General features: G+C 40.3%; 2 protein-coding genes across 11 annotated transcripts in view; one reads left to right on the top strand and one right to left on the bottom strand.

Moving 5' to 3' along the window:
• The window catches only part of LOC128325975 (histone acetyltransferase p300-like), a 64,768-nt gene extending 56,877 nt beyond the window's left edge, over nt 1-7,891 (bottom strand). For all 3 annotated transcript variants that reach the window (XR_008307774.1, XM_053251980.1, XM_053251979.1), the window contains exons 1-2: nt 7,587-7,891; nt 864-968 (exon numbers count right to left, since the gene is read on the bottom strand). Coding sequence is in view for 1 of the 3 variants with exons in the window: in XM_053251979.1 (XP_053107954.1) it covers nt 864-935 (72 nt within the window). In the remaining 2 variants the exon portion in view is untranslated. The remainder of the gene's footprint in view (nt 1-863; nt 969-7,586) is intronic.
• A 196-nt stretch (nt 7,892-8,087) lies between these two features.
• Nucleotides 8,088-13,311, top strand: part of XPNPEP3 (X-prolyl aminopeptidase 3) — a 50,712-nt gene continuing 45,488 nt past the window's right edge. For 3 of the 8 annotated variants that reach the window (XR_008308827.1, XR_008308826.1, XR_008308825.1), the window contains exons 1-2: nt 8,089-8,461; nt 11,878-11,994. Coding sequence is in view for 5 of the 8 variants with exons in the window: in XM_053257119.1 (XP_053113094.1) it covers nt 8,401-8,461; nt 11,878-11,994 (178 nt within the window). In the remaining 3 variants the exon portion in view is untranslated. Of the gene's footprint in view, nt 8,462-11,877; nt 11,995-13,311 lie in introns of all 8 variants that reach the window. The other 5 variants (XM_053257119.1, XM_053257118.1, XM_053257121.1 and 2 more) reach the window with 4 other exon arrangements.

The following is a 13,311-nucleotide window of genomic DNA, read 5'->3' as shown; positions in this document are numbered from 1 at the left end:
CAGCCAGGTTGGTCTCTGGGTCATCTCGGAGAGACCACATTACTCCTTTGCTGATGGAGCTACACTGGTTGCCAATAGATTTCTGGGCAAAATACAAAGTGCTAGTTATAACTTATAAAGCCCTAAATGGGTTAGGCCCTGGGTATTTAAGAGAGTGTCTTCTTCACTATGAGCCCCACCACCCATTGAGGTCATTTGAGGAGGTCTGTCTCCAGATACCGCCAACTCGTCTGGTGGCTACACGGAGACAGGCCTTCTTGGTTGCTGCCCCGAGATTGTGGAATGCGCTGCCTATTAAGATATGATCCTCCCCATCTCTGGCAATTCTTTAAAAACATCTGAAAACCCAACTTTTCAACCAAGCTTTCTCAGCTTTTAAAAATGTGTCGGTTTTAATTCTGTGGTTGATTTTAAATTATTGAATTGTTTTAACTTTGTATGTGTGTTTTAATTGTTTTATGTTCACTGCCCAGAGATGAAAGATTGGGCGGTATATAAATTTGATTTTAAAATAAATAAATACATAATAAAATATGACAGGTACCAGGGACAGAACCTTTTCAGTGGTGGTTCCACTTACAAAGAAACCTCCCTTCTTAAGGAGCCAAATGACTTCCTTGCTTGCTCTTTTAAAGAAGGAATTAAAAGTGTTTTTCTCTCTCTTCAAAATTACATTTTACATATTTATGTTTTAGCTGCTGGATTGCAATTTTACTGTCTTGTTTTGATCTGTAACTTTTTTATAACAATTTAATGGTAATGATTGTGGTAATTTTTTTGGCAGGGACTAATTTTTCCTTGTGAGCTGCTCTGAGTTATGGAAAGTGGGATAAAAATCATTAAAATAAATGCCACATACTGACCTCTGGCTTCTCCTCTAGCTGAACATCTGTTTCTTCCAACTCTTCTTCTTTCATTTCAATGTCCATTTTCATTTCAGGCAAAGGTTGTTGCTGCTCAGGAACCACCTGTTACCAATAATAACAATAATAACTAGCTGGCCCAGGCACAGAACATTTACACCTCTAGTTCTCCGTCCTCCTTTCCCACTCCCTCTTGGCTCTTCCCCTGTTCTCAGCCCCCTGGCCGGCACTTTCTCTCCTGCCACCATTTTCTCCCCTCCGCCACATTCTCCCCCCGTCACAATTTTCTTTCTTTTTCCCTGCGACCTGCATGCCTGTCTACAGCCGCTTTCCTGTGCTCCTACTGGCAGCTCACTCGTGAACTCTCACGAGAACTGAAACACATGGGATTAGCGATGGGTACGTCTTAGAGAATTATATATAGCAATGATAATAATAATATCAACAACCTTTATTTGTTAGCCACCAAATAACAAATTGTTATGTGCAGGTGTGAATTGTAACAATTCACACCTGCACTGCTAGTGGATGGGAATGATACCTGTCCAATGTTTATACCTGTCTGCAAAAGCTACAGAAGAAAAAGTCCAAAAGTTTTAATTAATTTCATTATAAGACAGTTTTTCAGGCAACTCTGTGCACTTTTATTCAGATATGAGAATGTGCTATTTAACAAATTAAATGAGACTAACATTTGTCTACCACGGAAAAATGCTTGCTTGCTCTCTTCATTACTCCCACTGAATGTACCAACATACATTGTACTGAACGGTAATTGAATTGCATCTTTAGAAGCACTGAACTCTTACAATTCACAGGAGAAGTACTGCTCATGTGTGCCTGTGGAAGACCTACCAATGCCTGAACAAACTACACTGGGCATCAATTGGAGCTTCCAGAACAAAATCTGTCTCCACATAACAGTTGCCAGCTGCAAAACAGCCTTTCTGTAGAAACTAGTTGCTGATCAGAGGCACTTGCATGCTCTGAAAATGTGAGCAAAACCAAAGATATTCTCTAAGGGTGAGGAAAAAGAAAGGCAGTAAAGTATCTTTAAATGCTTGACTAACAAGCTGAAGGTTGCCAGTTCGAATCCACACTGGTACTATACTTAGCAGCACCAATACAGGAAGATGCATCATCTCATACTGCATGGGAGGAGGCAATGGTAAACCCCTCCTGTATTCTACCAAAGAAAACCACAGTGCTCTGTGGGCACCAGGAGTCGAAATCGACTTGACAGCACACTTTACCTTTAAAGTATCTTTGTACAACCAACAACCCTTTTAGATTACCAATAATGCCACTGACTGTATGGATCATTTTGTTTGCTTTCTGTAACTTGTCAGGAATATTAAGAATGAATTCACCTTCTTTCCTTTATTCATTTGATTCAGTTCTGGCCTAGAAAAATAATGACCTATTACTGTTTAGTTTTATCTGAAACTTCATGTTTGCATTTTTCAGAAAGATTTTAAGATTAGATTTTTCCTCCTCACCCTTATGTTTGAGGAGCAGGGAAAGGTAGATTAAGTTAATTATGTTTAAGTCCACATGAAAATGGTTAATTATAAATTTGAGTAACTATAGAAAAGGTCTATGTGACAACTAGTTTTCAACTGAGAGGGCTGGAGATGACATGTGTCTTGTTTATGGTTTTATGTTTGCTCATGATAATTTTAGACTATAAAGGGGGAAATTTAGATGAATTCCAGTTTGCTTTTAATGTCTTACCTGGTTCTATTCAAGGTGCATAACTCAAATATTCATGTCTGCCTGAATTAGCCTTGACTGGAAATAGGTAGGATGCTGATGTGGGGGGCGGGGAGCAGCTAATGACCATGTGGATAAACACACACTCCCCTCTGAAATATACAACAGAGCAAACTACTACTACTAATACTATGAATACTTATATACCACTCTTCAACCAAAGTTCTCAAAACAGTTTACATAGAAAAATAAATAATACATAAATAAGATGGTGCCCTGTCCCCAAAGGGCTCACAATCTAAAAATAAACATAAGCTGGACACCAGCAACAGCCACTGAAGGGATGCTGTGCTGGGATTGGATAGGGCCAGTTGCTCTCCCCCTGCTAAATATGAGAGAATTACCACTTGAAAAGGTTGCTCAGTTAGCGGGGGGGTCTAATGAATAAAGCTGAAATACTGTTATTACTACTTTGTATTATACTATTACTTCCGACTACAAACAGACAAACATCTGCCACACAATGCACCAGATATAACTGTAGTCGAGAAGAAAGAAAAACAAGTCAAAATTATCGACATAGCAATACTAGGGGATAGCAGAACAGAAGAAAAAGAAATAGAAAAAACAACAAAATACAAGATCTACAAATTGAAATTGAAAGGCTGTGGCAGAAAATGACCAAAATCATCCCAGTGGTAATTGGCGCCCTAGGTGCAATTCCAAAACAACTTGAGGAGCACCTCAACACTATAGAGGCCACAGAAATCACCATCAGCCAGCCAATTACAAAAAGCAACTTTACTAGGAACAGCCTATATATATTCTGCGACGATATCTATAACAACAGCAACAACATTGACAATAAAATTCAGCCATCCCAGGTCCTTGGGAAGGACTCGATGTCTGGATAAGACAAACCAGTCAATAAAACCTGTCTGACTGTGTAAATAAATAATAATAATAAATATAGTTCAGGGAGTCAGAACTGTGTATAGGGTCTTTACGTATGTATTACTCTATGTATTACCAAAATGATTTCCATCTTGTGTAAAAGAATGTGTTACATTTGTGGGGTTCTGGTTTGAGGAATGATGAAACTTTATCCATAATCATTACTGTCCAAATTTTGGTAAACCAAGGTTTAATAGATGTATGTCCTCCCGCACCTGCTAAATCCAATTATATGTTTTGCAGCCATTGTCAGGAAACTAAACAATTCTAAACAGGAGCAGATAATTTTTTAAAAATGAAGCATCAAGTTCTCATTAAATTATAGGGTCCAAATCCAAATCTGTATCTAATATTCCAGCTGCGTGTTTATGCACTCAACCAAAATTTAACTAGATATGGGCAGTCTAACACCCTTTGGACTGCATTTGATAAATGACCCTGGGGGTTACACTTAACTCTCAAGAACATATCCTCATCTAATGAACAAATAAGAATTAACAAATGCCTTCCAGCTTTCTCCACTGTTTGGCTCTAGGGATGGAATCAAATGCCAATTTAAAATTTATAAATACAGTATATAGAGATACATTAGTCTGAGCAGAGTATTCTTGATTAACTGCTGTAGTACTAACCCTTGATCAATGGTAGCGTGTCCCTCCCTGAAACTTGCCTGTTCCTCTGCCAAAAGGTTTTCTTGTTCCAATCTCGTAACTTCCAATATAAATGTCTGGCATAGAGCTTACTAACTGTGCTCAACAGGCTAAAAGGTCAATAGTTAGCAGAATCGTCCTTCTTGCCCTTTGTATAGACAGATAGAAGACTTTAGGCCAACTCCTGCGAAGCCACAGCCATCCCACCCACATTTTGAGAAGCTGCCGGTGCCCCCACGGAGATCCCCCATCCAGTCCCCAGTTCGCAGCTCAACCCTCTGAAATTCAAACGACCAGCATAAGGTTGACCTCAGATCTTGGAATGTGGCCGGATGGTCTGTATCCGTCAGGGATTCCCATTTCACTGACTATCTCTCCCACCATGACATCATTATGATACAGGAATCATGGACTGTTGATGAACTGTTGCTCAACAGATTTATCTCATTCTCAGTTGAGGCTGAACCGGGAGCGCTTAGATGCAAAGGCAGCTTGGGGGTGCTAGTTTCCACTGCCCTTTGAGCGACATCAAGGTCTCTCCCACCATTCAGGCAATATGCTATGGCAGTACTCATCCAATTCAGCCACTGTGTCCTGCTGTTGATTAACACCTACCTTTCCCCGCCACAGTGGAAACCCCGGATCAGAACCTTGTGGACCAAACTAGAAACCTATGCTGCCAACCTCAGCCTCTCGAACCCCAATGCACTGGTGGTGATGGGAGGTAACTTCAATGCTAGGCTGGGTCCCGACAACCACACCCTTTACACAAAACATCAGTGCCTCCCTCTCAACCTTGAGGCTGACAGACTTCTCCTAACCCGACTCTCAAACAATTGGAGGTCAAGTTTTGTGAGTCTTTGCTTGGCTCAAGCAGCCACCAGGCTCAACCTTTTCATCTTAAATGGCACTCTTGAAAGTGATCATCCAGACGAATTTATCTACCTGTCCAGCTCCAGAATGAATGTCATTGACTACACCATCATCTCCGGGGATCTGCTTCCAATTGTTGCGAGTCTAGAGATTATTTCTAAATTTGATAGCAATCACCTCCTGATGTCGCTCCAACTCAAGTCTGTTACTCAACAAACCCACACTGAGAACCAGTACCAGCCCCCTGTATCCCCAGCAGGAAGAGCCCTCTGCCATGCCAAATTGACCTCCAACTACAATATCCTAATCTGAGAGCTTCAAGAGCATTTAATTCACAAAAACAGTGCACCCCTTTGGCAGCGTCAGCACCACTCCAAGCCATGGTTTGATAAGGCTTGCGCTAACCTCCCCCCCCCCAAAAAACCTTTCACCACCTTCTATCATGTCTACAAAGCCAGCAGTGGACCAACGGGAACATAGCAAGTTGCCATATATTGAGTCAGACCATAGGTCCATCTAGCTCAGTATTGTCTTCACAGACTGGCAGCGGCTTCTCCAAGGTTGCAGGCAGGAATTTCTCTCAGCCCTATCTTGGAGATGCCAGGGAAGGAACTTGGAACCACAGCAGCTCCATCCCCTAAGGGGAATTATCTCATATAGAACACAGTGCTCACACATCAAGTCTTCCATTCATATGCACTCAGGGCAGACCCTGCTTAGCTAAGTGGACTAGCTCTCCTCCCAATGGCTGTGCAGGAGCTCCCACAGTAGAAGAGGAAATACAAACAACTGCTGGCACGTAAGAAAAGAGAAGCTATGAAAGAAAATGGGCACAACTCATCCAGGCAGTCAGTTCCAATGACAGCCTCATTTTGGTGCATCACAGAAAGCACCAACACCAACAGACCGGCCCATCTGGATTGCCATATCCCCCCAGGGTTCTGGGGAAAGTACTTCTATGAACTCTATGATGATACCTTTGCAGAAAGAAGCAGCCCTGGTCAAGCTATAGATGATACACCCACGTGGACACCAGTAACATCATCTTAGATAAAGAGCCTTGTTGACCAATTAAGACCAGAAAAGGCCAGGGGGAGTAGCTAATTCTACCAGAGGCCATTAAAATCTATCTGGACTTCTGGGCAGATTTTGGCTTCATTCTTCACCTTTATTGACACTTATGGTCAAACCCCCAATGACTGGGGGTTCACTCTAGGCAGTATCAGGGTTGATTTAATTTAAAACAAATTGATTTTAATCACAATTTAAATCATGATTTAAATAGTTTCACAGAAAGACCCGATTTTAATTATTTAAATCACCAATCAGGAAAATCATCATTTTCTAACTAAAGTACATTCTTGTTGTCTAATATAACCTTAATACATATTCAGAGACAGATGTAGGTTTCATTTTAAGAAGGCAGGCACACACTATAATAAATACACACAAAGCTGTTTTGTTCAGGCAACCAGGCCTTTCATTTTTTTGTTGCACTGTTTGAATTTCACATACATTATTATTTATTTTTTATTTATTTGTTATTTATTTGTTTGTTTGTTTGTTTATTTATTACATATCTATACTGCCCCATCCAAAGGCTCTGGGAGGTGCACAAAAGTAAAATACAAGAACAAGCATCATTTAAAACAAACAGGTTAAAACAATATAAAAGCAAATGTAAGACCGTTCAGAGCCATTTAAAGCCAATTAAAAATACTTTAAAACAATTTTAAAAACCTTGGAAGGCCAAGCCAAACTAGCAAGTCTTTAGGGCTCTCTTGAAGGCCAACAATGAGCCCAGACTACCAATATCTGCCAGGAGTGCATTCCCCAGGCCAGGAGTAGCTACAGAGAAGGCCTGGTTCCAAGTTGCCAGCAGACGTGCTGGTGGTAACTGGACAGAGATATCTCCGGATGACCTCAGTGTGCAATGGGGATCATACAGAAGGAGGAGCTCTCTAAGGTCTACTCTATTTCTGCAAATCCTCTATTTATTTACTGACCGCCTTTGACATTGTTTTTATTATTACTATTGCAGTTGGTGGGGGGAGGCAAGGGCTTGATTGTGTGTGTGCTGCATGTACATCACCTGCCTGTTTTCACTCATCCCTATCTACTATAATCATATAGAATATTCATAAAGTATATAATGAAGAGTTATGATTAATATTCACGATTATGTCTTTGACCTAGGTTCTTTTTTAATGCATTGTCTAATTAAAATCCAATTTAAGTTTTAAAAAATCAGATTGAAGTAAAAAAATCGGATTAAAAAAACATCGTTTTTATTAACCCTGGACGGTGTACAGTTTAAAGAGCCCATGATTACCCTAGCGCCTGAAACTTTTCTCTGAAAAAGAAAAGAGAAAGTAGAAAAAGCGGAAGGAGGACAGCGCAGGACTCCAGGCAGAGAACCAGGTCTTCTATTCAGAAAATCAATAGGGTCCCCGCACGCGTTAGATTTATGGGAAAGGAATGAAGGAATCTGAGAAGCAAGGCTCTTAAAAGTTCCTTTATTCTGAAAAATTACCTAGAATTCCAGGATTTCCTAGCACAGAAGCAGATCTCGCTTCAGCCACACAACTCCAGTGGGTCTTTCTACCGTTCAGTTCTGGCTACCCTACAAGAGAATGGATGGGCCACCTCGATCCCTCAGACAGACTCAGAGCAAAGGAAGCCGAACACCGAAAGGTGCAGCTCCTGGAGTCCTACCAACTCCAGGGTGAGCAACACAGCTGAGCTCACCCGCTTACTGGATGGGACTCCTCCTCCCTCCGCCCGGGGAGGAGACGCTCCTTTGGCCCGCCTCTTCCCCCTCCCATTTCGCCCCTGTGTCCCTTCTTCCGCGTCTTGGCGTCGGGGACCAAAATCTTCTAGAAACGACGTTTTAAGTCGTCCAAGACAGTGCCTCTTCCCACTATCCTTTTTACTACCCTTGCGCTATCCCCACCATTCATATGTGCACTACCAAAGCTTGCGTCAGGGGAATGAGCTGATCTTAAAAAACACTCTCTGTCCGTGTCGGGCGCTGCTTATTCATCAGGCGTTCGATTTAGACACCTAAACAAACAGCAACACAGCACAACGAGCTCCAGGAAGATAAGTGGTTGAAAGGAGTGTAATGACATCATCAAACTACGTCTTAGGAGCGACAAGTCCCGAAAAAACTTGCAAGTGGTCTATTCGCGCCTAGTGTCGGCTGGGAGGTTGGCCATGCTGGATAGTGGGGGCTTGGGAAATAGAGTAGAGCAGAGACGAGAAGGAGGAGAAGGAAGGGAATTGGTTTATCTTCAGAGATCGCCCTGTAGTGGTCGGTCTTGTCCTTACAGGAGGGTGGCTCAGCCATGGTGTGGTTCCCAGTACAGAGGCTTATCCCAGCTGTAAGGGGCATGTGCAGCTTTTCAGGTCAGAGATTTTCTTTCCTTTTAAAGATGAGTTTCCTTCGTCAGGGGAAGCATGGCAGCTGTTTGTGTCCGTCCGTCCCCACTCTTCCACCGCGTGTGTTTTTTAAGTACCTATTGTTTCCCTTTCTATTTCCACCAGTCCAGTTAAAATACACTTCATTTCTATGGCGAGTTAAAAATAATAATACACCTTGTTCGTTTTGTTTGACAGTCGCCTATAAAGTCGGAGGGTAAAGCTTTAAAATGTTCAGTGTCGCCAAAAGTACAATTCCTAAGTTGATGACTTTGAGGTAATGAAAGGGCATGGCTTTCAGAAGTGTTCGTTTTGTCAAAGAGGATCAATGTAAGCCTTAAGGTGGACACCAAAATATTTTGGTAGTGCTCTCAAAGTCAGAATCTCATGAATTCCAAAATGCATTGCTTTAAAAAAAAATTCTTTTGATATGGCCCTGAAATGGCCAAACTCATCCAAGTCCCATTGATCTCAATGTGAAAATTTAACTGTGTGCTTAAAGACACTCCTGTGGAAATTTGTGGGACTTAAAAGTGCTTCACTTTGGCTGTATTTTAAGAACCGAAGAACAGCCCTGCTGGATCAGGCCCAAGGCCCATCTTAGTTCAGCATCAGGGGCGTAGCTATAATTGAGCGAAATGGTTCAAAGAACATGGGCCTCCAGCTCCTGAGGGCCCTCCAGATCCCTCCCTCCCTTCCTATTTTCTTCAATATCTCTCTCACTGGGGGGGGGCACCAGAGAGGGGGATGAACACGGCCCCCTCTCCCCTAGCTACCCCCCTGTTCAGCATCCTGTTTTATATAGTGGCCCACCAGATGCCCCAGGAAAGCCCACAGACAAGAGCTGAGGGCATGCCCTCTCTCCTGCCATTACTCCTCCTCAACTGGTATTTAGAGACATCCTGCCTTTAAGGTTGGAGGTGGCCTATAGCCCTTAGACTAGTAGCCAATAATAGACCTGATCTCCATGAATTTATCTAAACCACTCTTAAAGCCATCCAGATTGGTTTCTGTCACCACATCTGTAGTTTATGTATCTTTCATATGTCCTTGTCTGTAGAACTACTGGTTATATAAAATGAATAGTTGATTCAAATCCTTATCTCAAGGATTTGAATGTCCCTCATGCTTTCAGATAAATGGTACAATGTTGCAGTTGCATTTGAAAATGTTGGCTCTTCCATTTGTACATTTCTCATATATTTGTGCAGACATATAAAAGCAAATAAAAATGTCTAGTTCTCCAAGGACTGTTGTTCATGTTACTTACTGTGAATAATCACAAAAAAGTGATCAAGCTTTTAAGCTCTCCAGAAACTTCTGGGTGGATATCAATCAAATCAGGGAGAGGTGGAAATTGGCAAAGCTGGGTAAGATGGTCTCAAAGTCTGTAGACAGAGAAATGAAAATTACTGTTCTTTTATCTATGTATTTTGCAGCCAGATCCTAACCACCAAAGAGTCTTGTGGGACCTTAAAGACTAACACATGTATTGTTGCATAAGCTTTTGTGGGCTACAGTCCACTTCATCAGATGTGTCCTAAATATGTTTGTTTATGTACAAATCTCACTGAGTTCAATAGAACTTACTTCCTAGAAAGAGTGCTTAGGTCTGCAGTCTTAAAGTCAGATACTGTGGATTTTAACTTGAGAATAAGTTCCACTGAATTCAATAGAACTTAAGTCCCAGATAGGTTTGCATGGGATTGCCACCTGATTCTACACAATTAAGCACACTTAAATTGATTTCAGAGGGTTTAGATGTACTTTATCCTATACAAGATCAAGTAGCAGCTTTTACTGGATTGGTTCCTGGAGATTTTGAGCTTTCTATTCTATACCACAGAGCAATTAAAGCACACTTTAAAAAGTTTTTAAAAACGTATTTCCTTCTCCTGTCAATCTACTTTAAAACTTTTAAATCAAAAGATACACTTTTGTTGGTAGAGGGGATTTCTTGTTGTAAAACTTCTCAATCATCTTGTAAGGTGACACAATAAATTATGAAAAATATGTAAGCACTTGAATGTAATCTTAAAGATAATTAAGATATTTACACATTTTAATCTTTAATTTTATTGTTAAGTTGATATGTCAGCCATGCAATGCACATATTAACGCCAACTCAACAAAAATACCTTTTATTGCACAAAAACTAACAGTTGGTAAACAAACAAAAAATGTTTTGGTGTAACACACCACCCTCAGTTAAGTTCACTTCAAATAAAATGTATTGTTAAGAAAAATCCTCTAATGCATATGTGAGTTGATATAATTTTTTTAGCTTGTAGTTAATTAAAACTTAATCTTACTAGTATAAACTATTTTTCCCCAATCCAGTAAGTTACAATAAAAATCGTAGACAGCTGTGTTGGTCTGTTAGACTAAAATCCAAAAATAGGATGATAGCTCTACAATGACTAACTGGAATATTATAAAGTAGTGAACAAACTTTTCAGCTCTTCAAACTGGATGTTAAGCAAATAAAGAAGTGTGGTGGAGCTGGATGTGATGAAATCTGCAGTTTGTAGCGATTTTGCGCTGGAGATTCAATATAGGCTTAATTCGATAGACAATGCTAGGTACAAGACTGATCTCAGTATGCACACAGGATCAGCAGGACAAGCAAACAAAAGTTTCTCCAGGGTTTAAAAAAAATGTAAAATCTAGCAGTTAATCAGATCTACATTTGACACTAAGAGGAACACATGGTCCCCTTGCAAGACAGAGAGCACAAATAAAGAGAAACATGGTAGTATTTCTATTAGTAAAGCTGAATATTAATTTTAGATGGTGCACCAAGTGAAGAGCCATTAGAAACCAAATTGGGTAGTACAGTATGCCCAAGTGGTTGGAAGGGGTGTAAGCCCTCAGAGTTGCGTCCTTTCACCAAATTGCACTAAAATATTCAGACTTTCAGTGTTCTGAAATAACTGGTTTAATTTTCTCACAAGCTGGTACTAAATATTTTTTTCTTATGTTCTAAGAAAATCGATACATGTTGATAACACAATACATGTTGATAACACAATAAATGCCACCACCAAGGCATTTGCTGCTCTTGGTAATTGAAGTAATGCGTGTGACAGAAAACACCTTAAAACTGTTTTGAGCTGTCAGACTGTTGAAAAAACTTCTTACAAGTAAATATTATCTTGTAACTAAATTCCAGACTTTTTGCATTTCACGCATAACTTTGATTTATCAAGCATTTCAATATTGTTTTGTTAAGACAGTAGTACCAATTCCTAGTATTAAATTACACTGTAGAAACACAACTTTTAGGCATTTATTTTTAGAAGCAAGGTGAGGTGCTTAAGTATTGTAGGTTTGTGACTTTGCTGCATCATAGCCAGAAAGGTAAAGGTCTTTCAGCTTGACACAATGCAGCTGTTTTCTTTTAGGCTGCAAGTTCTGTTTCCTTCGGAAACTGTCCATCCAACCTGTCCAACAGAGGAAGATTCCAAACCGGTACCTAGGCCAACCGAGTCCTTTCACACACCCACACCTTCTCAAATCAGGTAAGGCTCATTAGACCCTGGTACTGTTAGATGCTTTCTACATCATCCTAAGGAAGCCACTTGAAAAGAAAGTGAATTGAACATCCTTAGTAGAATTCATAGTCATGACAACTTGAGTCAGGAAGCATTTCCCAAAGACCCATAGTCTCTGTATATACATCTCTATGGATAAATGTAATATGTGAACCAGATGGTCTCAGGCACAGCTGGCAGCAATTTCCATGATTTCAGCAGCTGAAAAAAATGCCACATTTGCTGGCAACCGTTTTTGTGTTTCCTTGGTTCATGCATTATATCAGGAAATTAGGCCTAGATCATTTAGTCAGCCAGTGATGTGGGGTGGAAACTTCCACATACATTTTTCCAAAATGGAATGTTTTCCATTGCTTTATTTTTCTACATACAGATAATTTTCCATTTCTAAAAATACTAGTGAATTTTATGCAACAATACAACATAATAAATGGATAACAAGATAATATTAGGTAATTTTGAAGTTGTAAGTAACTTTTTTCCAGGTGATCGTCCCTTGCGTGCATGCGTGTGTGTGTGCCTTACACTCTCCTAGTAATTTGTAAACTGGGATAAGATGTGGCTCTCCCACATTCAGCTATACTGCCAGAACAGTCAGTGTGCACTTTAAAAAGCCCTCCACCAATAATAGGGTAATAGGGTTACCTCAGTTATTGGAAATGGTTGATAATCCTGATTCACAGAAGCTCTATTCAAGAGTTAAATATCTGCGAGTGCTGTACCCCAGTTTAGTGTCCAAGAAAACAAATATCAAAGCCTCACCTCTGAATTGATGCTATTTTAAACCACTCTCCTGGTCATCAGGGGGTCAGCACTTGTCTTTTCAGACAAATGTAAGTGTAGTACAGGGGAACAACACTTGGAGACACACTTACCTGAGTACAGGATCCATGTATGTAACGTCTGAATAGGGCTTAAGTATTGCTTAGATAGTTGTAATTTCTGTTAAGATCATCCCAATAGGACTTGTTATCAGATAAGAATGTTCAGGATTATGCAGTAGTTTAAGAATGCAGTTCTCAAATCCGCCACAAGAGTGTGAAGTCCCATTAACTTAAATAAGATTTGTGAGTCAGTAACTGAGCACAGGATTGTGGTCTTACGTTATTCTAAAAGTGTGCCTTGTTTGCAATCAGCAGCTCTTATGCCTTTGGTCCAGTTTTGTTAAGCCTCTTGTTTTCTGTTCTTTTTGCAGATAAAACATGGTTAAAAGATAAAATCTGAAGTTCCAAGAGAAAAAGCTTTTCCTTGGAGCTAATAAGTACACAGCTAATAATACTAAAA

Source organism: Hemicordylus capensis, chromosome 5 (genome assembly GCF_027244095.1).
Source record: "Hemicordylus capensis ecotype Gifberg chromosome 5, rHemCap1.1.pri, whole genome shotgun sequence".
Taxonomy (NCBI): Eukaryota; Metazoa; Chordata; class Lepidosauria; order Squamata; family Cordylidae; genus Hemicordylus; species Hemicordylus capensis.
Note: the sequence above shows the minus strand (reverse complement) of the source record. Positions and strands in the feature narration are given on the sequence as shown.